This window comes from Carettochelys insculpta, chromosome 3 (genome assembly GCF_033958435.1).
Source record: "Carettochelys insculpta isolate YL-2023 chromosome 3, ASM3395843v1, whole genome shotgun sequence".
In the NCBI taxonomy this organism is placed as follows: domain Eukaryota; kingdom Metazoa; phylum Chordata; order Testudines; family Carettochelyidae; genus Carettochelys; species Carettochelys insculpta.
The window spans coordinates 32,559,708-32,587,586 of NC_134139.1; the positions used below are offsets into that span (position 1 = coordinate 32,559,708).

The window sequence follows — 27,879 nt, forward strand, 5'->3', positions numbered from 1 at the left end:
TTTGGTCATTCATTTTCTCCAGTGACAAAAAGGTGCACATTTTTCTGGGACTGTAGCATTTGAGCAGCACGATCTACACCCACCACAGCTGCCAAATTCTGAGCATCATACTTTGAATAGAGAACGGTACAAGTCCAAGTAGCTTCCTCTCCGTTGGCTGTGGCTGTCAGCATATTACAAACCTCGCTGTAGAAATGGGGGTAGGTCGGTAGCTCATAGAAAATGAGGTTTCTGATGCCCTTTATCAGGTACCTGAATTAGAGAAAAAACACAAGTGGTCACAATCTTGCACTCTAATTTCGGAAACGCTGTTTCTGCTGGCCACTGAAGAAGCTTACACAGTAAATTAAGTACTCAAACCTGTGAGGCTCTGAGCTCTCACAATTCTCTGACTTCAACAGATTTCAACGGCTTCCATGATTAATTCTGTGAGTCCAGTGCCACAACCACTGATGTCAGGGAGTCTTGCCATTGATTTAAGCAGAAGCAGAATTAAGAAATTAATCCAGATAGGCGTTGGACACCTCCTGAAAAATACTGAGCACCATCAGCTGCCACTGTCTTCAGACTCTTCGGGTTTAATCCTAATATAGTGAAACTTGGTCCAACTAAGGACCACTCCCTCAAAAGAGATTCTTGTGGGCAGCCCTTGCCATACAAAGGGCCTAAAAACACCACCACCACCACAAAAAAGCATGCTCCAAATGAAACAAATAATTGAAATGTTATGCAAAACAAAAATTAAAACTGATTCAGGATCATCATTTCAAGAACATTACTTAGAACACAGCTTTAACTAGAAAAGCTATTTTCTAAAGGGGCAAGATGGTTTGAGAACTCTCTGCCTTTCGCTCTCCTTCTTCCCTCCCCCATCTCTAGCCAACAAGAAGCCCAACACAGCCTGCATATTGATCTCTATTATCCAAAATAGCAAGAGCCTTATCCTCAGCTGATGGATATTGATGAGATGGTTCTGTGACACTGTAAAATGCAAAGGATGCATGAGGTGAGTGTTTCAGGTTAATTTATGGGCATAAAGCTTTCCTCCCTGACCCCACCAACAGCCTTTATTAAATTGAGATTTTTCAAGTTAGTCTGTACACTGCTGTACAGAGAACGAAGATTCATGTGGGGACAGCCTTCCCCAGGCAATGCCGGGGAGCCCTGAGCAGCTGTAGGGGCTCTTCTGAATGGGATTTAGGAGAGATCTCAACCCTGACCCTGATTTGTGTTCAATAAGGATTCCATAACCCACCACGCAAGGTCAGTTTCATCAACCTCTGGGCTTTGTAGCAAAGTAACAGGTTTTTAATTTTCAGTTGCTTAAATACAGTCCACAAAGATTTTCAATGAGATAATGTATGTCCCCACCACCCCTCAAAAATCTCTCTCTTAGTAGTGCTGTTGTAATGGAACAAATTCCATTGTCCTTTTCACAGGTCAAAGGAAATATCCTAACAGATGCAGACTGTGCCGAAAGAAACCATGAGGCCAATTCTTGATGGTGGTGTGTCTCTGCCCATGTCAGTGGGAGCTGTGGGTGCTCGACACCTCCCACCACTCAGCTCTACACATTAAATATTATTTCTGCAACTTTTGTTTGTTAGTATTTTCATGGGTCTCCTATTTTAATCTAAGGATTCCCCCAAGAGATTCCACTGTATCATGAATCGGATAACCACCACACATTCATAACTTATAATTTGAGGCTCGCATGTTCTCATGAAGCCAGACTTTGGCTACGTCTAGACTATGAGATAAATTCAAATTTCAGGCAGTTAGCTCAATACTACCATGTGACTGTCTTCACTGTAAACACCAATAGCTCAATTTAGGGAGCACTAATATCAATATCATAACATCGTTGGCACTTGCTGGGTATAGTGTAAAGTTTGAATTTAAAAGTTCAAATAAAGGCCAGCGTGGAAGCACATCTTAAAATCGAATGTATTAGCCTCCAGAGGTGTCCCATATGTAACCCACAATGCCCCTCAGTGCTCTGCTCTGGCCGCTGTTCTCAGGTGCACGGGAATTAGGTAACAGGAAGACCGTGAATTTCAAATTAGTACCACAAAGCCTGTGGCTGTGGGTTCATGTTGGTAGGAGAGCCTGAGAAAAGCCTTCTTTTCTTTGCTATTAGCGCTGTGAGCACATCTACCCATTACAAATAGCCCCAGTATGGAGTTTGTGGTTAAGTCTCTACACTTGGTATTTTCTTCTTTGATGCCTGGTGCCAGCTGCTGCCCAACTGTGCCACAGGGCAGCAAGGCTGTTGTGGGGCCAGGCTTGCATAAGAGGCCGAGAAACTTCTCAATGATTTACGTTTGTGCACACTCCCTCCTTCTCCCCTACAGGCACCATGCAGTTGGGGTCTTTCCCACGCTTAACCACATCACGTGGCTAGCCACTGACCCAACAGAAGGTTCAGTGCTGACCATGCTGCCAGGTAGCACCATGCGCTGGCTTGCACACTGTTAAGGCTCCAAGGGTGGGAAAGATTTTTGGGGGCTTGCTGCCACCAGGTGGGAAGTCTCCCCCAGCAGCTAGGATTTTCAGGGCCTTTGTTGCACACAGGGACTACTTTAACTGGCCCCCCACTGAAAACATACCCCCAGCTCCTACCCCAAAAAGGACCCGGGGGGCTAGCTGCCACGAGGGGGAAGTCTCCCTCAGTGGCTAAGATTCTGGAGGGGGCTTGCTGCTGCTGGCGGGGGTGAAACTACTTCAACTGGCCCCTCACTGAAACCCCCTTACCCCCACCTCAACAACAAGGACCCTTGGGGCTAGCTGCTGCCAGGGAGAAATCTCCCCGTGTCTAAGATTTTCAGGGCACTGCTGCCATCCCACATGTTGGCAATTTCTGTGTAGTGAAGAGGGAAGACAACAATCTTTTTTCCTACCCTTTTCTATCTTCTTTCTTCTATCTCTGCACCCCTTCGTGCAAGGAAGAGTAGCTGGAAGGCCAGTTGAGAATACAGACTGTGCACAGAAACTGTTTAACGAACTGGGAAGCCAAATACACTTTCCGCAGAAAGTCTCTTTTTTCCAAGTCTTTACTGTCTACTCTTTCTTCATGCTTCTCATTGTCCCGGTGTTATTTTCAGGGATCAGATGCAAGCGAAGGGGGAAAACAATGAGTGGATGGCCACTTGAGAAGACACACACTGGCTGATTTGTATAAAATCCTTGATAATTCAGTTACAAAAGCAAGAGATTTCTGTTAACTTTGCCATCTTTGTTGATGCCCTACTTTTCCTTCTTTCCAACTGGAAAAATGTTTACCATGGGAGGGGAATTAGGGCAATGCAATGTGGGAAGATGATGTCAAATACCAGAGAACATACCCAGAATGCTACAGGGATGAGGGAAACCGCTGGATAGGTTCCCACAATGCACTGCTGCAACAATTGATGTTTGTGGATTGAGTGAGGCAGCAATAAGTTGACTTTGTGAGGAGCATGTGGGGAGGTGAGGATAGTCAAATTTGAATTTATAAAATCCAGCATTACAAAATTGATAAATAAATGTGAATTTATCTAGTAGTACAGAGGCAGCCTTTGCCATCAGATTTTCATATGTGCATCTCAAAGCAGAATCAGCCCAGGGCTTACCTTTTGTAAAAGTGGAAGCGGTCTGTGATAATTAAGAACTGACGTTCTCCCTTGATGAAGAAATGTCTTGCTCTGGAAATGCCAGATTTTTTGGTGTATTCACAGATGTGTGTAAAGTTCAGTTCTTCCTTCTTGAAGTAATTTCGAAGACGAACGTAGTCAAAATATGATGGAACGTAAATGAGTGTGTGTGACATGATTGCATCACGATACTCAGGCAAAACTTTGTCAATGAAGAACTGAAACCTGGTTTAAGAATATACACACTAATATTATCCTGAGTCAACAGTCATCCTTCCAGTATATAAGTGAGCTTTCTGAAGAACGATCAAAAACAAAATCAAGACAAAACCTCAAAAACAGAAGACCCACACCAATAAATCCCACATGACCCCCAAATATAATTATTCTGTGTCACAGTCAAGAAAATCTTTAAACTGACCAAGATTTCCAGACTTGAGGTGTAAATGCAAAGTTACATCAGTGGAAGGGTTCTATGATGCGGATTTAATTTAAAAAAAAAAAAAGAAAAAGAAAAAGAAAAATGCTGGGGGAAGGGGAGAAGAAAGTACCAGTGTATTTATTTGCCTATGCAATGTCTAACCCACATCTGATGAGCAGTAAGAGCACACGTTTTCTTTGACACACCAGCCACATGCACCATCAAGTGCACTGTAACCAAGCACAATATTTGAAACTGCAGGCCGGCCCTGGAGTACAGCAGAACGGTGCGGGTGATAGATTACCTTGCATCTATTACAGAAACAGAACTTTCAGCTTCCAGCCTTCGGAAGACGTGAGGAAGCTGTACCACAACACGGCTAATGGAGCCGATCAAGGGCATATTCCTCACAGCGACCTGAAGGAGATAAGTCAAACAGGGTAGTGAAATGCATGTGGCATTTAAGAAGCCTTCACGTTCTAACCAAATTTGCAGCTGATGATGTACTCTTTCAGGCTATAATCAGGATATTTTGAACAAGTCAAGACAGAACTACTGGCAGCACTACTCCCACACAGTATGGCTACAACAATACTAGAAGCATCTGCCGATAGACGTCTCTGTTGGCACAGATCTTCTGACAGAACGTCTGTCGACAGGCTGTGGCCATACACTAGAGCAGATTGAAAGAGCGCTCCGCTCTGTTGACGGAGAAGCTGTACTGCCTGGCCATTCTCTCAACAGAGCAGCCAACCAGATGCAGAGTAGACAGGCCTGCCCAGTAACCCAGAAGCCGTGTCTATCAAAAGAACGCCCCCCCAGAGTGTCCACCCAACTTTCTTCTTGATAGAATCTGTTGACAAAGGCACTCTTCCTCATCTGGGCGAGGCAGAAGGTTGTCAGCGGAAGTGTCGAGTTTTGTCGGCAGATTGTCAACAAAACGCATTTTACATGTGGATGTGCAGCGAGTTTTGTCGAAAAAAAAACTCGCTAGTGTAACTGTAGCCTGTCTGAGTAACTATGCATGACATAGGTTCTAGGGGGGTGAGAATAACTCACTGCTTCAAGGGAATGCAACCTGTGAACAAAAACAACCCCCCACCCCAAAAAAAACCTTGTATTGAATTCTAGCTATTAATAAAGACCAACCCCTAAAATTTGACTTGAAACCATCACCTGAGGAGTCCCTTAAACTACCCCATGCCTAGCACAATGGGACTCCCTTCCTGGCTGGCTTGTAGGCACTGCCAAACTAAACAAAATTAATGACCAAAAAAAAAAAAAAATCTGTCAGGTCAAATTAAAATGGAAACTCAGAGGAAAACAAAGGCTGCTTAAGACAACAGTTTGCCACCAGAGACAGTTTTTAGTGCAGGCAAAACCGTCACATAGATTAAAAACTGATGTGGGTTAAATGAACAATAGCACGTGCACAAACAATAAGGATTTCTATTTCCATTTTTTAATGGTCAAAATTAATCTGGATTTTGTCAGAGCATCACTGGCCCTTCTAAAGGGACACAAGTCTCAGCCCACTGTCGTGGCAGCTTATTTGCTTCCATAGTGAAGAAAATTAACAGTCGCCTGACTGATAGCCATGTGACTAAACCTGGCCTCCAGGGCCTCGGCTCTGAGGAGACCAGACAAGGGCCTGTGGGATAGCCTAAAGGGGACAGTCTGCAGAGTGAAGATGCAGAATGAGAGAGTCTCCTGCAGTGGAAGGAGCTGTGGTTGGAGGTTTGGCTTTTTTTTTTTTTTTTTTTTTTGAGAGAAGACAAAGGTAGCACAACTGGTCATCTACCTTCTCCAGCGGCTCAGAGAAGAGTCAGAGGCAATACCACAGGGATGGGAGACTGGAGCCAGCTTAAAAACGGGGTTGATGTCTTGTGTTTATGTTGAGCTTTATATTGATAAAGCCAAACCTGAGGAAGGGCTGTTATCAGGAAACATTAAGGCCTTTTTGAGGGGAAAGTGGCAGGGAAGGGGTTGTTAAGTATTGAGGAATCAAGAGGGAAAACTGAGGCACAGCATAGCAAAGCCACCCGACCACAAAAGGGCAGGAAGCATCTCATTCTGTCACTCCATTACTTCCAAAACATAAGACACTTCTTGGCATATCCATGAACTCACCTGCCCTCTGTAATTGAAGCAGTGTTTATTGAAAATAGAGTTAATCTGGGGATTCTGAAGAGCACTAAACAGTAGCGTTTGACGATAGTACTTTGACCAATTATTCAGATTCAGCATGCGCACTCGAGAAAAATCTACACCATGGGAGTCCAAAGGCAGGAGGTTGAGGTGGTTCATCAGGTGCTTTAAACAGATGAGAGAAAACAGATGTACATAAACTTATACCATGAACACACACTTTGCACGGAAGTTAAATGCACCGTGAAAGTGAGTAGAAATGGACAAGTCATCTACAGATGACGACTAGCAGCCTCCCAAAAGTGAATCTTGCTCACTGATCACATAAACAAGTATTTTACTAGATATCTTTCTACAGGTCCTAATGAAATTCGTTAGCTCTTTAGACTTTAGATACTTAAAAGTGAGGTAGCTTTTAATCTTGGTATGGTTCTGCTTTCTGCACCACACAACTTGGGGCCAGTTCCAGAAACTCTAGGTCCAAATCTGTAAAGCCCAAGTGGAAACCCCACAGTTCTCCCTGAGATGGTAAATTCATTCATCCCTGTGCAGAGATGGCGGCACCAGGCTTACGCACCACATTAGTGAATTTCACCTACAGACACTGCTGGATTGGGATCACTGAATGCATTTGTGTTAACATTCAGTTTTATGCTTTTTCCCTGGGACACATTACTTAGAGAAGACATTCTCCAAGCTCACTTTTGAAAGCACAGTGTTAACAATGCTTCTTAATTCTCAAGAATTGATTCTGGGCCCCTTAGTAGAATACCTCATAGAAATCTGCTTTGTTCTAATACACCAAACAATGTAGTTTTCCCTGAAAGATACAGAGGTAACATTTCAAGAAATAATTTAAGGAGTATTTAATCAACCTAAACTTGGCAACCACAATGGTGTTAGGCCACCAAATTCCAAGACAATCAGAATGCTACTTCCTTCCCAAGTTTCACTTATATTTACAATCAGATACAGTATTCTGTTCTCTCTTCTGGCCTGAAATGTTGCATAACGTTACAGTAAGCTGTCATACAGTTGCTAGTTCCTTCCCAGAAGTGGCTGAAGCAATCTTCCTCATAGGGCTGTTTCAAGATTCAGTCAACAGCTGCGAAAGTCCCCATGGAACCCTGGATAAAATGTGCTACGGAAATGCCAAATACTGGCTACGTCTACACGTGCGCGCGACATCGAAATAACGTCTACACATCCTCCAGGGCTGGCAATGTCGACGTTCAACTTCGACGTTGGGCAGCACCACATCGAAATAGGCGCTGCGAAGGAACGTCTACATGCCAAAGTAGCACACATCGAAATAAGGGTGCCAGGCACAGCTGCAGACAGGGTCACAGGGCGGGCTCAACAGCAAGCCGCTCCCTTAAAGGGCCCCTCCCAGACACAGTTGCACTAAACAACACAAGATCCACAGAGCCGACAACTGGTTGCAGACCCTGTGCATGCAGCATGGATCCCCAGCTGCCACAGCAGCATCCAGAAGCCCTGGGCTAAGGGCTGCTGCACACGGGGGCCGGAGAGAGAACGTCTCTCAACCCCTCAGCTGATGGCCGCCATGGCGGACCCCACTATTTCGATGTTGCGGGACGCGGATCGTCTACACATGCCCTACTTCGACGTTCAACTTCGAAGTAGGGCGCTAGTTCCATCTCCTCATGGGGTTAGCGACTTCGACGTCTCGCCGCCTAACATCGATTTCAACTTCGAAACAGCGCCCAATACGTGTAGCCGTGACAGGCGCTATTTCGAAGTAGCGTGCACGTGTAGACGCGGCCACTGAGACCTATCAAACAAAAAGTGTGGAGGATTATTGAAATCCACAAAGTGTCATAGGCCTAGCTGTCTTCAGCACACACCTTGTAGTCCATCACACGATTACTTTTTGCATGGGAAAATGTTAGTTAGAGGAAACATACTGAAGAGCAAAAATAACAAAAATTTGACACATTGCATTGCTAGAGATGAATTATATCACTGGTTAGACATCAGAAAGTGTGCCAAATAAAAAGTAATATTGGGTGAGAGGGGAAAAAAAAAAAACAACCTACCAGAACATGCTCCCAATTCTGCATCAGGTAAATGTCTGCTTGATCAATGATTAGAATTTCTACTGAGGAGAGGAAATCAAAATCTCTCTTCTTCTCCCCCTCTGCCCCAATGATAGTCCTCAAACCAAGGGGAGAGGCAATGATGATATCCGAAGAGTAAAATGGTGCATATAATCGCATACTCTTTTGAAGAACAGCAACACCTGTCCATAAAAAACAAAACCAGCAATATTTTCTTAGTATTAGTTTTTGAACACTGTGCTTTCTTCCCCCCCACCCCGTGTCATAAATACCTCCCTGTATCCTCTCCTTCTTACGCCCTCCTCTTTCCCTCTCCCTCAGTTTATACCCTTCTCCCTTAAATCTTGTTGCAATCACCATCATCTTCCTCTGTTCAAGGAGGACTGGGTGGAGCATCCCTAAAAATACCATTCAGAGATCCAGCAGAAAGGTTAATAAAACACAACACAAAGCTCTCCTTTCCTTCTTAAAGGCAGAATGACCCATTCTGTTCTCATTTCCTTCAGTGCCAGTCTGTAAATTTATAAACACTGGTTCTACCTTAGCATGACACACAGGCGTGCTGTACTGACCTAGGTATCGTTTCTTGTGGCCAAAAATAAGACAATGAATTAGTTACCAATGTTATGACTACATCACTGACGCTACTTGTGTCAAAGCATTTTGTGCCGACCTCAGACACTTTGGGTAGAATTCATGACCTAATGGCAAAACTCCCACTGACTACAACAAGGCTGGGGTATCACCCTGTATGTCTGAGAGAACCAAAAATAGTTATAGAAGTCCTCACTGAAAATTAAGTCAACAAAATGGGTACCACAGGGCATAAACACACAAGACAGAGTTGCAATTTAATGTAATAAAAAAAAACACTGACAATTTTAAAACACTGAGAGCAACCATGAACTAACGGAGTTTAAAACACATTCTCTACTCATACTAAAAAGGATTTTAGTGCTTAGATAACATGGTGAGGGATGCCATAATAATGCTGCTGCAAGATGACAGGTGACTATTTCCTCTCTAGTCAGATATACATTTCTTCACAGCTAGTACAGGAAATCAGACAGGTCTTTCCATGGGAGGGGAAAATGAAAAGAGTGGTTCAGCTAATGAAAGCCTAACTCTGGGTAGAAGACAGCTATTCACTGGGTGGGGGGCAGAGCAACTGCTTGCATTTCAACAACAGTATCAAATATCTTTGAATACCAATTTGTCTTTCCAAAGGGAAATAGTTTTAAGAGTCTTTTTTATCTGTCTAGATAAATATGAACAATCACCTAATCACCACGGGCTCAAGCTAATGCTCTGCATATTGAGCTGCCAAACTAGCATGGAATTTTAATTTATTAAATGGTCTTGAAATTTTCTGCTCAACCAGTATGCATACTCCCTGCTCATTCCTTTGCATGCATGAAAACTCTATACTGAAATCATATGCATATAGTAGAAAATTGCTTTGCTAATTACAGAAGTACTAATTTTCCCCAAGCCATTACTAATAATGTCAGAGTAAATAAAACATTTAAAACATGAACAGGAGAAATTATGATCATTAGAAGTGGAAAAGGTTCATTATACCACACCCATCCTTTCTCAATTGCAGTGTAGATTCTCCCAGTTCCATTAAAAGATACATTGGGTTTTAAATTTACATTAAACTTGATCTTAATCAAGAAGCAGAAAAGATTTTACCAGACTCCCTCTCTGCCCCCATTCCCCCCCGCCCCCGCCCCCAAAAACCCCTACCCTGGGATAAAATTTTCAAAAGAACCTAAAACTTCATTTTCAAAAGTGACTTGGGCATTCATAAGTCTAATTTTAATTGGAAGTCAACAGAACTACTAAGTCATTCAGGAAAACTGTAGCCCTATTTTTATTTATTTAATTTATTTATTTTTAGGGCTAAAATATTGATCAAGTAATTTTATTACCTATCCTGAAATGGTCATCGATGTTGCCTGCAAAGACAGCTTCATAATCTTCAGGTCTTCTCAGATTGGGAGGTTTCTCATTGGGATCAGAACCAAACTCCATTTTGAAACGCTTTTTGTTACTCACATCTATTTTTTTTTTACTCCCTGACTCGAGGAGGCTGATGAAAATCTGCACCACCCGTAAGGCCGATTCACGGAAGGGCACTACAATCAGCACCTGCATGGACCAACAGAGTCATAAAAAAATAACTTCCTTGGATAATGATGTCTTCTCTTGAGAAGAGTATCCACGTCACCCCTACGAAGCGCACAAAAACACAGATGCCTGAATTTTATTATTACACACAGTTCCCTTTACTGTGCCATCTGGCCACATCCCAGTGGCTAAAGGAAACATGAATCCCTTGCAGATAAATTCCATGCTGGAGGGCTGTGCCAGAAAAATGAAAGAGTGGTTGAACAGATATGCTTGGATCATAAAGCTGTCTCAGTGATGTGCTTCAAAATGCACTTCCACTGTAACAGGCCCCAGATGCAGCTCCCGAACACCTTATTACAAACCAGTTATAAGTGACTCAGCTAAAAGAGGAAACGCAATCAGGAGTAAGTTTGGCTCCCTTTTCTATGGCCAAAGAGGACCCCTTGGAAGTGGAACCTGTGAAGAGCTACCGTACAGTGGATGGGGCTGGATGACCAGGTGTTTACACCTAGTGGTGTTCTGGGTCTTGGCTCGGCAAAGGACACTCTGATCATTAGTATGCAGGACACAGACATGGGGTAGGGCACCAAAGGATCTGCCACTCTGCAGACCGTACTATTCTCCCCCAACAAGCTATCAAAGCCCTGCACGCAGGTTATCCAGGGTAATCTCTACACAGCTATTTGGACTTCGGGTTGTGTTAGACTGAAGTTTGGTTCTAACAAAAATTAAGATGCGAACACCCAAAATATCTAATCAATAGTATCTAAATAAACTGACAGAATTGAAAAAAGCCCAAAATGGATGTTTTTAAAAGATGACCTGTCCTCAACATACTGCAACAATCCAACACTGGAACTAACACATGAGGCCACCTACATGTCCAGTGACAAATCAGTGCAAATTGAATCCAGCTGCTCAATCAATCAATTTATGGTAGCTTAGTGACATTTTGACTGCAGGGCAGCTCTAATATGGGCCTTATCACCAATAAAAGAAAGAAGTGGCATCATTAAAAGCTGATGGGACTGGATCTCTTACTGCCAATATGGATGGATCCCTGCTGATTTTTAGTTGACACAGCAACAAAGTTATGTAATAGCAGAGGAATTCTAATTCCAACTTATGCTGCCCCAGCTACAAAGAATGTCTGAAGCCAAGTGTTACTTGCAATGACAGTAGACATTGAGAAACAGAGAAAAGGAGTGAAGCGTCAGTCTGTATCTGCAAAAACAACGAGAAGTCCTATGGCACCTTACAGACTAACATATTTACTGGAGCATAAGCTTTTGTGGGCAAAGACCCACTTCATCAGATGCATACAGTGGAAATTCCAGAGGCAGGTATAAATATACAGGTAATGAAAAGAAAGGAGTAACAATCAAGAGCAAGGCCAGAATTAAGTCAATTCAGTCGGGGAAAGGGAGAAGGGACTCATTAGGGTTTGGCTGAAGAGTAGCAACTATACAGAACCATCTCCACTGGGCCTAAGGGTAGCAAATGATTATCGAGGGTAGTCTGTATAGATGTTGACCTCCAAAAGCAAACTAAGTTTAAATGGAGATGTGGAGGCTTTGTGTTTACTAGCATAGCAACAGTGGAATAAGAAGAAAGAAGGAGACACGCATCAATCTGTAATGTCATTAGAAAAACTCTTCCCAGAGAACAGGTCTCCTGGAATCAGTCTGCCTGCAAAATGTGCCATTTGAAGTTAGCCCTTCTATCCCACTATTTACCCCTGCCCATGACAGGCAGCTTCAAGGCAACATGATCAGCCATTGTGGAAAGACAAGAGTTGGGAACATATCACAATACAGGCAGAACTTTTCTCGTCCAGCAACATCTGTAATCCAGCATTAGTTTAGTTAGCCAAAGGACTACTTATCAAGGGTGTGGCTAAGTTTTCTTTGGCCCCATAAAATTTGTTTGCAGCCACGAATCCTGTTCTGTACTGTTATAATTTACCTCTAAATGCCTTCTAAAAGCTGTGGAAGCATTGGTAATGCTGCTAGACAATACTGATCTCTCATGATCCAGCAAATTCTCTTGTTCAACATCCGCCAGGTCCCAAATGTGCTGGATAAGAGAGATTCAACCTGTATATGAAGAACTAGAAGATGAGCCCAGGATAAACTATTATGACATTTGCATGGCAGGGCCAATTACCCAACAAAAGATTACGCTAATGGAATTCTCCCACCTTAGGTCTAGTGAGTCCTTGGTCCCTCAAGTCATCATCATCAGCTGCTAGCTTCTGGTCTCTTCGTTTGGCATTATTGCTCAGGACCTGAGCATTTGCCTTCAGAACATGATTCACTGCATGAAGACAGTAAGCATGACGGACTTCCTCCCCATTCCCCAGTGCCGTTCTTTCTGGGTAGAACAAGTCCTTGTACCAATTCATAATACAAAAGAGTTCCTTTTGTAACAGGGTAAATGGGTGACTGCTCAGTTTAGTCAGCGTGGATAAGAACTGGCTATTCACTTTTGGCCAGGAGGATTCTAATGTCTTGTGAAGATGAAACTGTTTCAAATCAGCTTCTTTATTTGGCTTAAAAGTTTTTGCCTGATGTAATGTAGAAGAAAAAAATAACTGGCCAAGTGCTGGCCACTGGAAAAGAGAAAAAAAGAGGGGGAGGGGAAACCAAAAACTTAGCATCATACAACTAAAAAGACATATTGTTATATCAGTCATTTCAATAACACACATGAAACACTAATCTCTCAAACATGATACAAAGTGAAAACCATTCTTTCTTTCTTCAACATGCACAGTCCCTTAGGTTTGGTCTACAACATAAAAGGCATAGCTACTTCAGCTGTGGGCATGAAAAACCATGTCTCAGATCGACGTAGCTATGCCAACTGCAGAGTCAGTTTATGTTGATAGCAGTGGGTTTTGCCAACATAGCTAACTTTGTGTGCTATACATGCAAGAAAATGCCCCCTCCCAGCATAGGCTGCCTCTACACTACAGAGCTATGGCTGCACAGTAATGCTGAGACAGTTTCCACAGTGCAGACACATCGTTTACAATAAGAAAAATAAGCTACTTCGTATGCACTTTTTTAAAATCAAGGACCAAATTCAGTGGTCATGTAAATTACATGTTAGTTGCTATGTGTTAGTGTCTTCAACCAGGAAGCACAAGTTAATTTTATTTGCATTCTGAAAGGCCAGAACTGATGGGTAAAACTGAGGAAGTAACTAGCGGATACAAGTTAAATAAGGCTATGGCTTCTTCTAGTTTCTCACCATCTAAGTTACACCAATTAGCCTCCTATTTTTTTTTTGCACATCAACCCAATTTACCAATATACGTCATGCACCAGGTTACGCATCACCTCTGCATTTGCTTTATGTCTGAACCTATGACCACCCTTCAACAATAAAATCATGGCCTGCAGTAAGATTCTGATTAAACAAGAAACCTTTGTAAATTCTAATCTTATTTCACATTGAGTCTCATTAACTGGTACAATTTGTTACGTCTTTTTGTTAGTCAAAGAATAGACTTTATACACATTTAAGCAATTGACAGTAATTAAGCAATTACTGAGCCATAGTAAGCCAAAACATTATTTGGATAAAAATACATGATATAAAGAATGAAGGAAATTGTATTTTAATGGAAATTGTTTTTCTAAGAACCCCATTTGAAATTATGGCAATTTACAATCATCTATTAAAATAATTTTAAGAAAAATAGTGTTCAAGCAGTACATCTTTGTTTCCACAGTTTAAAAAAAAAAAAATCAGGCCACTGATCATGTCTATGTGTAAGTACATGAATAACAGTTTGAGAAATGCTCAGCCCAACTTTTGACTACTGCAGTAGCCTCTTCTGCAAGTGCAGAGAGAATATTTTCTTTATTTCAGTTTATTCAACTAGAAAATGCTGGATATGAATCAAAAAAAAAAAAAAAAAAAAAAAGGTGAGAATGTGTATCTATTAATTTTAAAGTTGAAAGGGCCTGGTGATGAGAAGTAATCAGTTCAATTCATTAGTCAGATATTCTTTTTTTGTTTACTAAATCAATTAGTTTTAAACGCAAAACTTGTTTTGATAAACTTGCTTTTTTAAAATATATGCATCTAAAACATATAAGGTAATTTCACCTGCTTAACTAACGAAGTTTTTAAAATAGTTTTAGAGACATTTAAACCAAAGTCCAATTTTCATCCAAATGCAGCTTGACACAAATAATGAATAAAAAACATCTATTGAATTTCATCTTTCACCGCTTTCTAACACAATAAAAAAAGTAAAAATGAAGCTTCTATTCAGACATATTAAGCTATATAATTGCTTAAATCTGTATAAAGTATATTCTTCAACTAACAAAAAGAGGTAACAAATTATAACAATTAATTTGAATCAGTTGCCCTGTCTACCCTAGCATTCCTCTTTCAAAAGAGGCATGCAATGAGGGAAATTGAAAATGCAAATGAGGCACTGGTTTACATATCTGGCGCCTAATTCTCATATTCATTTGACAAAAGAAAAGCAGTGTAGATGTGGCTCTTTCAAAAGTAATCCCCATCTTTGAAATAACCTTTCTCCCCACCCCCCACTTTTTTTTTTTTTTTTTTTTTTTTAAGATGAAGGGTTCTTTCAAAGATGGGGTTTATTTTTGAAAGAGCCGCATCTACACTGCTTCTCTCCTTTTGAAAGAAACATATGCAACTGAGGTGCCAGGTATGTAAATCTGTGCCTCAATTGCATTTTTGATTTCCCTCATTTGCACTTTCAAAAGAGGAATGATAGTGTAGACACAGCCAATGTGAAACAAGATCAGAATTTACAAAGATTTCTTGCTTAATTATTAAAATCAGTCATTGAAAAATTAATCTATGCAGGTATTAATCAACTGTGTGCTCTTGCTCTCTCTATAAAATTTCCTTCATGGAGGTATAACTTACATGCCACTTAAGTATATCATGGAGACGAATAATAGATACAGTAGACTCATGACATGAATATCAAGATGTTTCTCGTGCAGTTCATTTTATGGCTTGTAATGAGTCACTACTAGGAGTAAAACTAATGATAACTGTTGAGTTAGATGGCAGTTTGAGAAAGACCGTCAATTTAAAATCTGAAATAGATTGCACACGCTTCTGAGTAAAGACTACATCGACCTTTGGAAAATGTCTAGCAGAGTATGAACGTTACAACAATCCAAGTAATGAAGAATTATATTAATTTTCAAAAACTATTTTCCATCTATCCAGCTTTGTTTCCCATTCATTACTGAGTAGTTTTAGAACAGCTGGAGGAAAGAGTTGAAGGCTGTGAATTACCTCAAGATGTTACATGTGCTTGGTATCTTTAACTCTGCCCCTTCGCTCTCCCACACTCAGAAAATAAAACCCTTAGGCTATGTCTACATGGTGCCCTAACCTCAAAATAAGCTGTGCAATGTGAGCTATGCAAATTGTGTAGCTTATTTTGAGTAGATTTCAAAATAAAGTACTATTTTGAGACATCCCTGTACTCTTCCTGCAATGGGGTATACAGAGATGCTGGAATAATGCACCTATTATCTCGAAAACTGTTTCAAGAAAACAGACTTTTTTCTTAGATGTGGGTCACTATTTCAAGATACTCCCGTATCCCAAGATAGCACCCACTGTGTAGGCACAGCCTTAGTGACAAAGGCTTATATTTGAAAAATTAGATCAATGAGCAAATCTGTTAAGTGTGGCTCATTGGTATAGGGTGGGAGTCTTGCTTCAGGTGCTAGATGCCAAATTCAAAACCAAAGTTTTTTGGAGATCAAGCCAGATAGTCCCTTCTGCTCTTAAATCTATGAAACATCAAGGTGTGACTGGATGACCAATCCCTGTGATATACACAAATGTTTAACTGCCCAGCCTATCAAAGGGTGTGCTTATGCCTTCTCAGAATCAAGCTTGGTGAGGCTAACCCTGAGCCCCCCAAAAATGTCTACTCATTTCAATAGTCCAGATTACACCTTTAGGTCCAGACACTCAGCAGCACCCATTTACTCCAGTTCAAGATCTGAACTTAATTTGAATTAAGGAAAATAGAAAAATTGCAGCAGCAATGCAGCTTGATTGAATTTTGACAAGAGTTCCAACAGATAAAAACTATTCTGCTTGGCTATGGTTACACAAGCGAGTTTTGTTGACAAAACTGGTGGAACGTCCACATACAAAATGTCAACAAAACTCAGCACTTTCATCAGCAGCATTCTGCCTCTCAGCTATAAAGCATAATGCTGCTGTTGACAGATCCTGTCAACAAAGATGCATGGATGCCCGGGGGTGGAGGGGTGGCTTCTCTCTACAGACAGGGCATCCGGAACAACAGGCAGCCCTGTCTGCTGTGCTTCTGGGTACCTATTTCGTCAAGAGAGTGGCTAGGAAGTCCAGCTGCTCGGTCGACAGACGGGAGCACTCTTCCAATTGGTTTTTGTATGTGACTGCACTCTGTCGACAGAAGTTCAGTTAGGAAATATCTGCCTGCCATGACTTCTGATGACAGATTGCTGTAGCGTAACCATAGCTCACCTGTTTCAGAGCAGACACTGGAATTTTGAAATAGCATACAAAAGGACTAATGTGAGCTGAAAATCAATTTCATTTAATGCAGGCACTTTTATAAGATTATTATGGGGAAAACACATTACCTTCATATGAACTGTATTTTTAGAATGTGACAAAATGTTTCCTATTTCTTTTTCTTCCAGTTCTTTGTTCATATGCTGCTTAAATGGATCTATTTAAAAAACAAAACTATTGTTATTAAAACTGGAATCAAATTTCTGAACTGATTTGCAAATTGAGTCATACATGACTTTTGAACCAGGCAACTTAACTGCTAAAGCGAATGAATGATTTTACTGTACTTGGAGGGAAGAGACATTTCACATCTACAGAATATCAAATACTTTCTATATGGACAAAAATTTTAAAATTTGCACCATTTTGGAAACAATGGTGCTTCAACATCAAGACAAGTGTAAATAGGACAACAACATCTGATGTTAGTGGACAGCAATAAAGGGCCATGGTCATTTTCCACCTAACCTGAGCTTTTGTACTGCAGCACATCACTTCATAAATTAAATAAAAATAATCAGCCCATTTCATTTTTCATAGAAAGCCCTGCCCAGGACAGGGCGATTTTGATCAATTATCTCAGTACTGTTCTAGTTAGGGAAGCAAAACTTTTTGAAGATACAATATTTTCCCCCCAGTTGCTTAATTTTTTTAAAAGGTGGTGAAGACTGATTGGGCTTCTCTCTCCCACCCTCCTGAAAAGCTTCTGAGATCTTTCAAAGGCCTAATTTTCAGTTAAATTAGGCAAGTTAATTGCACAAGCTGATCACATAGATGTCCATACGCTACAGCATGCACAATCGAAGACAGAACTTTTGAAAATCAGGCCCTGATAACAAAAGTATCACATGGGGTTGCTCGTTTCATACGGAAAAAACACTCACTAGAGAGCATCCTAGTACCTAATGCCTTGGGGTTATCTGTAGCTCAGGCTTCTCAGAGGCGCAGCTGAAGAGGATACTTAAGGTAAGAGCTTCTCTGATTTGTTAGTTTATACTGGGTCCAGTACTGGATGGCCAAGGGAAGGCACATGTAACTACCATTTTCAGGAAGTCACAGCTGGATATGGACAGAACAGAATCTTCCCCCTGACTGATGTACCTCTATCTATTATTCTAGAGTGAGAGTGCAGAGTCCTCAGCCCACGGTCCATAGCCAGCCTGTGGTTTGCCTAGATTCAGCCCCTTGAGGCTTAGTGCTCCCCCTGCCCAGCATCTGGCCTTCTGTGGCATGGCAGATGTGAAGCCCCAAGCTCACAGGCCTGAATGAGGCGAGCCAGGGCTGGATCTAGCCCATGGACTCTGCCTGGCAGCAGGGAAGGAGCAGCTCTGTGTGTTGCTGGTCCTTCACCCCCCCACAGTTAGGGGAACACAAGCCTCAAGAAGCACCTATGCTGCCTGGAGGCTTTTCCCCAATGCTCTTGATTGACTAGAACTGCAGTCACTAGGAGCACGAGGGGCGGTGCCTTCTGATGCACACAGAAACATGTATGCTCCCAGGGAACAGTGCAGGTAAGTGTCCCCCCATCGCAAAGCATTCCCACCTCCAACCCACTCCTGCAATCCCACCCTGCCCAGCTATCCCACCGCCAGCCTGCTTCTGCACCCTACCACCCTTCCTGACCCTCCCAAACCCCAGAACACTCCTGCACCCTCCCCACACCCCAAGTCCACTGCCCCCTCCCACACCAAACCCGTCATTTCTGGCCCTACCCCAGAAGGGCCCACAGACTCTGCTAGCCCTGGTCCCCGTAGGCTCTGTGGCTGGTGTGCATAGAGAATGAGGAAAGAGTCTTTTTTTCAAGCTAGAACCATGCCAGTGAGAGGAGTGTATGCATGCACGTGTGTGTGCACGCGCACGTGTGTGCATGTTCTTCTTACTTTTGTGGCCTGACTGATTTTTTTTCTGTGGGTCACTCTGTTCCCCATCCAAAGGGTCCCCACCCTAGTTCTAAAGGGCCTAGTATCTCCTCTTTTACCACAGGTGGAAAAGCAACTTCTAGTCCACCATAATGCACAGAAAAGAAACATCATTTACAGGCTGAACAATGCCACTGTGGGGACAGAGTATGAAGTCGAAAAGCTGGTAGTTCCTATCAAAATGCTGTGTCCATAACATAAGCAATATCCCCAGGGTAACAAGAAGAAACAGTTACCCTCATCACATGGCCCTTTGATGCCTTCACCTGAATATAGCAATTAGCAAACTGCCTCCCAAACTCAACATCAACTACTATTGTAAGGAGACATGCCAGTGTCACCAGGGATGCTGCAATTATAATTTCTCTTTTAAATTACACCATCTAGCATCAAAACTACATGGCATGAAACGTGACCAGCAATTCTGCCAATGCCAATGTGTGGTATGTTCCTTTATTGCTGCACACCATTATCTGTATTACACACAACGGTGTGATTCAAACGCTGGAGACTGGGCTGCACATCCCCGCTGGATGGAACATCTGGGGGAGATTCTCAGCTATACTGTTAACAAGCACATCACAGAACTGACACTCCATGAGGTGCAAAGGCTTTGGCATCCTTAAGACACCTTTGTGCCTTACCCATCCTAGGCTGCAGCGCCCGTGCCCAGCATCTGACCTTCTGTGGCATGGCAGATGTGAAGCCCCAAGCTCACAGGCCTGAATGAGGCGAGCCAGGGCTGGATCTAGCCCATGGACTCTGCCTGGCAGCAGGGAAGGAGCAGCTCTGTGTGTTGCTGGTCCTTCACCCCCCCACAGTTAGGGGAACACAAGCCTCAAGAAGCACCTATGCTGCCTGGAGGCTTAGGGATAGCTGGGCAGGGTGGGATTGCAGGAGTGGGTTGGAGGTGGGAATGCTTTGCGATGGGGGGACACTTACCTGCACTGTTCTCTGGGAGCGTACATGTTTCTGTGTGCATCAGAAGGCACCGCCCCTTATGCTCCTAGTGACTGCACTAGAGCTTGTGAGGGTGTGCTCATGGCTGTCTTCTGCTGTACCTCTGCCAAGTGAATCCTTCTCCAGCTACACACAGGGCTCATGGGGCATTTTGGTCCTTTTAACTGGCACAGAAGGGCCACAACAGGAGTAAGAATCTCAGCCTCTGATTCTGGAAAATTAGGAGTTGAGTACAGATGGTATCTAAACTCTTACACTTTAGCTTAGTTTTATTTACATTAGCCTGGGAGGTAACGAATGGTGTGCATGTGGATAAGTTCAACACTCTGTTCTCTCCTACCAGAAGTCCAAGTCCCATCATCGTTAATGGGACAATAAATAGATCCAAGTCTGAAGACAACGTGTCTATGCACATTAGTAGGAGAGCTTCCATTGTACATCCATTGTGTCTTAGTCCCCATTACAGGAATGTAACATGAGAAGTCAAACACTAGGCAGCATACCCAGGAGTTTGCAGTCCTGCTGTGTGTGGCTACTGTAAACAAGCATAACTTGTCAAACCACAGGTGCCGCACCAGTGCCAGCTCACTACACACACCAATACCATATCTTACCTTCTGAAATTATGGCAGAAGAGCTGCTCCCTCTCTCATCTGCATTGTAATCACCACTCTCCTCATCCATGAAATTGCTTTCCAGGCTAAATTCAGATTCGAGTTTCACATCAGTGAACTCTTCACTTGATCCATGTTTGGGGTCACTAGAGGTATCAGCTCCGTTGTCTTGCTCCTGGCCAAGCATCTGCATTGGTGCATTTTCAGCTGTGAATTATTGCAAAGAGTAATGGATAACGTTCTCCTAAAAGAGGCACTCTGCATGGAAACCCAACTCTTTCTGGTTAGGTTCCAAGTGCTATTTTAGCTATTGGTCATTTTTCTTCAATATTCTACCCAAAAACAAAACTGACTTGTGTTTTACAGGAACAGTGGCTTGTAATAACCCTTATGCAGCATTTGGCATGATGCCCAAGGGACTATTTTAAACAATATCTTTGCAGATTGAGGTTTTAGCTTCCAAACAATGCAACTTTAAATTTTTTAAGCTAAGTCATGGGCAGGTCACAGGCAAGAAATGAAAAAAACAAAAAAAACCCCACATCCTGTGACTTGTCCGAGACTTAAACCATAACTACCCTGACTGAATCTTGAGGGTGGGGATGTTGGGGGAACTACAAGCCCTGAAGACTTCCAGTCCCAGGGGATGTATGGGGAAGAGGGGAGGAGAAGATAAACCCCATTGGGCCAGAGGCTGATCTGACCGTCAGCAGGGGAGGAGGGGGAACCCTAGGGGCCAGAGGCTGCTCTGGCCACCTGGGGCCAGCTGCATCAGCCGGTGCTTGGGCAGTGCCTGGGCCAGCTGCCAGAGCAGGGGTTCGTGCAGCTGGCCGTGGTGCCACCTGAGCGGCTGGTCACAGAGCCGCTCCTACAGTGGCCAGTGTGGTGTCCCTAGGGCTGCCTGAATAGCCACACCAACCACTGCAGAAGTCAAAAAGGTTGCAGGCAATCACAGAACCCATGACCTCAATGAAAAAAATAGAGGCTTAGCCATGACCCCTTCCGCACAGAGGTGAAGAGCCATGGAAGCCACTACTGCCTACAGGCCAGAGCAGCAAAAACACAACTTCCCCCGACCCTGCAACAGACAACACAGCACGCAGTTCAGCCACCAAGATACAGAGCCTTTAAGGAGTGTCACACATTGTCTATATCTGCCAATGAGACATGGTACCAATACATTGGACAAACAAATACTACCTTCTTCCTTGTCTTGCGCTTCACTCTCATCTTCTTCACCTGCTGTTTCATCTGCATCTTCATCCTTCAGAAACTCTTCACTGCCTGATTCTGCTTCCTCACTTTCACCATCTTCTTCAGACTCATTTTCATCTTCTTCCTCATTGCTGGGATCTGGAACCGTCTTTAATGTGGCCAGCAGTTTATGGTACACAGAAACCTGTTCCGGCTCACTCTCTCCATCACTTTCTGAATGAGAGTCATCAGAATTCTCAGACTGAAAGTGAAAACAGTGTTCCAGAACATACATATTATTCCTCCAATGTGTTAATTAACATGCATCTTCAGAGTGTAGTAGATACATAATGGGTATAAATACACAAAGCTGCTGTATTTTTATGTAATGTGTGCATCCAGCCCAATACCTCCCATGTTAAGTTTTGTTTCCATAATTCTGCTCTTGAACAGACAAATATAGCTTCATTGCATCTCTGTCCTAAATCGACTGCATCTAATTATGTATTGATTTAACTCCCTTCCCAGAGGGTAGAGCAGCAGAGTTTGACCGTGTCAGTCTAAGTCATGGTGAGAGGGAGGTCAGAAAGTCTGCAGTCTCCCCACATGATGAATTCTATTATACTAATGTGGGACACTTGAGAGAACAGCCCACACAGAGCAGACTGTTAGCAGAGACCTGCACCAATTTAGCTTACTAGGCAATCATTAAAAAGTCACTGCCTCAAGGCCAGATCCTCTTCCCACTGGAGAAACATCTTACTTTCAATGAGGTAAACTTGGTCTCTGAAAGACCTTAGGCCAACCAAAGTCCCTTATAATAAGTACAGAACTTGACAGCCAGGCCAAACGTGACTATCTAAGCAATGTTCAGAATTCTAGCTGTTGTCTGTTATACCAGCCCTGCATGGTCCTGCACAGTAATGTTTGCCTGTGACTGCAAAATAATTTCACACTGCAGCCAGCACTACAAGCACAATATTACCATGCAAGAACACCAGCAAACGTGCTGCTGAGAGGAATTTTTTCTTTTCAGCTCCTGAAATCTTGAAGTGAAAGGCAGCAGAGATACTGTAAACAACAATATTAAGTAGGGCTGATGATGGAGAGATAGCTTAGTGGTTTGAGCATTGGCTTTGTAAACTCAAGGTTGCGAGCTCATGCCTTGAGGGAGCCATTTAGGGGTCTGAGGCAAACAGATTTAAAAAAAAAAAAAAAACAGTCAGGGATGGTGCTTGGTCCCGCTGAGGTGGCAGGAAACGGGACTTGATGGTCCCTTTTATTATTATTAAACAACCAACTAGCAAAAGAATCCAATCTTCACCCTGAAGTTTTGAAGATTTTTCAATCTGAAAGGGGATTCCCTTTCATAACCAAAACAAAATTAAAGCACTACAGATCATGAGAAGTAGAACAAGTCTGAATGTAATTCCTTTACTCAGTGAAAAGCTCCACGTTCATCTGTAGAATGAAAAAAAAATCAAATTGCCTTCCCCATAACATAACTATCTTAATAATGTACAAGGAAAACTCTCAGATTTTATTTTCTACTTTTTATTATTCAACTTTAAAAGCCCAGTTTGCTTTTCACCATTATTACTGGGTGACATGCAAAAATTTTACACATAGCTTTGATGACAAAAAGAGACTCATCAGTTTCTATTCAATTTTACTTCCTGGCTTTTCTGTTCTAGTCACTGATGAAATTTCTCAATTATTTGGTTTTAAACATTTCTCTGAAGGATTTACAATCTGTTTGCAATGGATTTTTGTAACTTTACTAAAAGTACTGTATAAACAGGTTTTAGTTAAATTTACATCTATATTTGGCTTCTAAATTAGCTCTACACTGCCTGTTTAATGCTTCACGTTAGTTTCATCATTGTCAATAGCAAAGCAAAGAGGACTTAAAAAAAAATAGTAACAGCGTATTTATTACCAGCTGGCATATTTCAGTTTTCTCTTCTTGTCCAGAAACCCTGAAACGACACAGTTAAAATTTATTTTTCCTGATTATCTGACAGTTTCTCCACATACAGCATAACAAAATGGTGGGATGGGGAGAAAGGAATATTAAATATGTACTGAAAAGAGTCTTAGTATAATTAAAAGCCAACTGAACGAAAAAGCCAAACGTCAGCAGGAGTTGGATCTTTAAAGGAAATTGGGTTCAGCCTCAGCCATGCCTAGTACTCCTCATCCCAGGTAAGGAGTTTGGGTCAGGTGTCAAATGTTCCAAAATGGCAGCCCTGAAGTACGGCTTCCTGTCAGAACAAGCCTTCAGGAAGAAGGCAACTGGGGCCTAGGAAAGACCTAAGAACAGCTCAGAGTGTGCGTCTCAAAGACGCAGTACTTCCCAACCTCTCAGTAACATGGCACACTTCAATGACATAGACAATTCCATGGCACATCCACGTTTTTTTCCCCTCAGCTGAACTGATTGCGCCTAAACATCACATTTACTTATATTTACCATGGTTATAGTCTTACTAGAGAGGTCTGCAACAACAAGCTAAACATGGATCAAATATTAATGTTTCAAACCCACCACAGAACATTCTGTCTTAGACAGCAAGCACAGACACATTTTCAAAATCTGCTCGACACCATCCTAGTGATGTCAAGTAAACAAATAACCACTGAAGGCAGGCACCACCCCTGTCAGACTGCTGGAGCCAGGACACAGCATTTAAACCTTGTCCCAGCTCCAACAGGCTCCTACCCTCCCTTCCCCTTGCCACAGCAGAGAGTGCAGGCCATTTCAGCTGCCTCCCAGTGTGAACAAGGTCCTTGTTACTTCAGCCCCAGCTGGCACAGGGTTGTCCATTTTCCCCACCTGGTGGCTCTGCAAAGAGCCACCACAAGGGGAAACTGATGAAATTTCACAGCACTCTTGGACAGTTCTCATGGCACACCAGTGTGCCAAGGCACACTGTTTGAAAACCACTGATATAGGGAGCTGGGGACTGCTGCCTGGATTCAAGGGTAAAAGAGAGAGAGACAGACAGACACACACATGCTTATGATCTAAAGGAGCCAAGCAGCTCCTATAGGGTAACTTGCTCTTCATCCCAGCCAGCAAGGTCTGGCAAGACTAAAGCTACCTATAGCAAGGGGAAGAAGTAAAACCTCTGAGGGACTTAGAAGGGTGGGGTTGGAGGGTGTAAAACAGAATGCTGAGTCTATAAAATGCACCTGGGATGAAGGGAATTTTGAAGTTGGACACATATTTCAAAGCGCCCACATCTAGACTGCATGTCAGGACTTCAAAGTTAGCACCTCTGAAATTCGTGCAGTCATTGTTATGCTAATGAGGTGCTGCATATGCATGATAGTGCCTCACTGATGTTCCCGAGTCCATGTCATTTCCACGCCCCCTTTGAAGAATGGGGCTAGCGTAGACATGGCCTAAATGTTGTAAGACCCACTGGCTACTAATTCAGTTCCACGCCAGTGAAGGGGTACCTTTTTGTTTCATCACCAAACAAATCATCTGGGTTATGTGAAAGCCAAACACTACATAAACCACATGGAACATTCAAATTAAAAAACCATGAGATGGTGGCAGCCTGCAGAGAGTCATAATAACATATCTATTGGGACAGGCATGTCTAACTCATTCCTACTGAGGGCCAGACAAACAAAAACTGATAGCTTTCAGAGCCACAACGAAAACGTACTTCTATTGGAAAGCCATAATTATTTATTATAGATTATGTTTTAGGTATATTTTATAATATTTTTAGGTCTTGTTTGACTATAATACAATAATTTTAATTGAAAACTTACTACTTAATATGAATTTTGATTGGCTTGGAAAATTGGAGGTCAAAATATGCATTTTCTTGGTCAAAAAGACAATGTAACAAAAAAATGTTTGTCTAGCATGGATTCCTCATAGCCACATGCAAACACATCTGAAAGAAGTGCCAAGTATTACAAGCCTAAACAAAACACACACCTAAGTGTGTCCAAAACACCTCAGGTCTTAAATGTTCAACAAAGTCTTTTCCAGTGTTCATCTTGAGATGACACTTCAAACTTGGCAGAGAACATCCTGAGCAAAAGCGTCAAACACCACCACCAATCTGCCCCACTGATGCGCTGTAGGGTGGACGGGACCAGCAGGCAGGGCACCCTTCACCCACCTCACTTGCCTGGGCACCCAGAAGGGGATGCAGCATGTCAAGGGGCAAGTGATTCACTAAAGCTCCAGCTTCTGGGCAGGGCCCAGACTCAGGCTTGGAATAGCCACTTGTGGCCGGGTACTGCTCTGTGGGGGGCAAGAATCATGCTGTCACTGTGGAAATGCAGCCACTCAGACCCCACTACAGGCAGCCTAGGTGCTTCAGCCACAGAGCTGTGCCCTCCCCCAACCCCGGGGTGTCCGAGGGAGGGGCAGGGCCACACCTACCCGGACACTCTATGGAGAGATGGGCAGACAACTGCACAAGTCACCCAGCGGCAGCAGCACTGCCCACAGCCCCTGCATCCCCCTGTAACTGGTCGCCTCTTTGCAGCTCAGCCATTACCAACCACCGCTGGCACCGCCTGAATCCCTGTGAAAACCAACTGGGCTGAACTGCTCTTGTGAGAGCTGCTAAGCATTTATCTGCACAGCTTGGTGACTGATGATGCTATCAGACTGTGCTGGACGTGCAGGAGCTGAGCGAGGACGGTTTGCGGCAGCCGGACAGGTGTGGGCAGACTGAGCCCCGCTGTACTCCTCCCCCTGCCAGCTGTTGTTGTGGGGGCTGCCCGAGGCCATGTAGCATCCGGCCACAAAAGAATTGGATTGGGCCGCACGTTTGACATGTTTGTATTATGGGCTATTAGTCAGACCAGCATGGTATCACCCACTCCAAGGGACAGTCTCTGACTTGGATAAAATGATTCTAGAGAGCCAATAGTCCTCAACACCATTTCTCAGGATTCTGTACGCTGACAGAACACCTCTCAGGCTCACAGCCGGTCATGCAACAAGCCACCCTCACCCATTTCTAAAACCTGTGATTTCCATGAGACACTTCATAATATGCCCACTAACCAGCCATGTCCCACTTTGAATTTTCACAAATTTTGATGATGTGGCAGGTGATGAAAGCAATGTGCTGCCACAGTGACCGGAGTTACTTCCCTCCCAGGGAGAAAATTATATGAAACCCAACAAGCCTCTCACTATGCACAGAATGCTCAAACATTAGGTCTGGTCCTACCTGGGGAAGGCAGACAGCTTTAATAATACTGGATCTATTAATAATACTCGATCTGGACAGCCTGGTACTTGTCAGGTGAAGCGCTAAATGCACTTAGGAAACGCATATGAGTAACGGTGAAGCTGAGGTTCAAACCAGTTAACTACTTCATCCAAAGTCACAATGGGCAGCAAACACTGCAGGACCCACCCACCTGCTTTTTCCAGTCCCCCATGCCGCCTTCCTAAGTCAAGGCCAGCCTCGCTCCCTAAGCTAGAGGGTTTCGCTGCCTCTTTTTCAGAGAGCAAGCAGCCTTGTAGCTCCTTAAAGACTAAACAGTTTATTTATTAGGTAATAGTCTTCAAGGTACTCCAGGACTGCTTGTTTTTGCGAAGCTAATGATTAACACAGCTACCCGGATACTGCTCTGCACCGGCTTGCGAGCCCCACGGCGCAGCCCGGGCAGCAGCGGCCGCACGAGAGCACATCACCGGTGCCAGGGACTCACGGGGGCTCAGGCCAGGCTGCGGCCGCCCGCACTCACTCACTTGTCGTAGAAGGGGTGCTCCTCCCCGAACTCCTTGAGGTGCCGTCTCTGCTTCTTGCTCAAGCTGCCGATCAGCTGGCGCGCGGACTTTCTTTTCCTCCCCATGGCGCCGCTACGCCTCCGACACCCACGTGGCGCCACTCCCTGGCGCTTTACGGTCAGCCGTAAAGCCGGTGAGTCGCGTACTTCTGCTGCACAAACGGCAGGGCCGGCCTGCTGGCTGCAGGTTCCCACTGGTTTGCTCCAGCAGTGCTTGGCGGCGACGAGTTGTCTGTGTGTGTGTGGGGTGTTTCCCTCACAATGGTGTTTCAGTGAAAGCCATGATGTAGGGGTGGGGTGATCATCTGTCTTCAAGTAAATTTTGGGCTACCTGGGGCTTGCCTGGGTTGTACCCATGGACCCCAGGCTTGTATAATTTTTGGTGGTGCCCAGAACAGGTCCAGA

At 43.4% G+C, this 27,879-nt stretch overlaps 1 protein-coding gene across 3 annotated transcripts; it reads right to left on the reverse strand.

Moving 5' to 3' along the window:
- Window positions 1-27,554, reverse strand: UTP25 (UTP25 small subunit processome component). 3 transcript variants are annotated; one of them, XM_074989580.1, is made up of 12 exons: window positions 27,437-27,554; window positions 23,633-23,672; window positions 21,700-21,955; window positions 20,500-20,706; window positions 17,075-17,163; window positions 12,619-13,029; window positions 10,217-10,436; window positions 8,262-8,464; window positions 6,184-6,366; window positions 4,358-4,470; window positions 3,612-3,857; window positions 1-252 (listed from the first exon to the last, which is right to left on the reverse strand). In XM_074989580.1, the coding sequence occupies exons 1-12, from the start codon at window positions 27,538-27,540 to the stop codon at window positions 6-8; spliced, it is 2,319 nt and encodes a 772-aa protein (XP_074845681.1). In that variant the 5' UTR covers window positions 27,541-27,554; the 3' UTR covers window positions 1-5. The 3 variants fall into 3 exon arrangements, with proteins under 3 accessions (XP_074845681.1, XP_074845682.1, XP_074845683.1); XM_074989581.1 differs by having other exon boundaries at window positions 21,700-21,927; window positions 27,437-27,531; XM_074989582.1 differs by lacking the exon at window positions 12,619-13,029.
- Window positions 27,555-27,879: the final 325 nt, after the last annotated feature.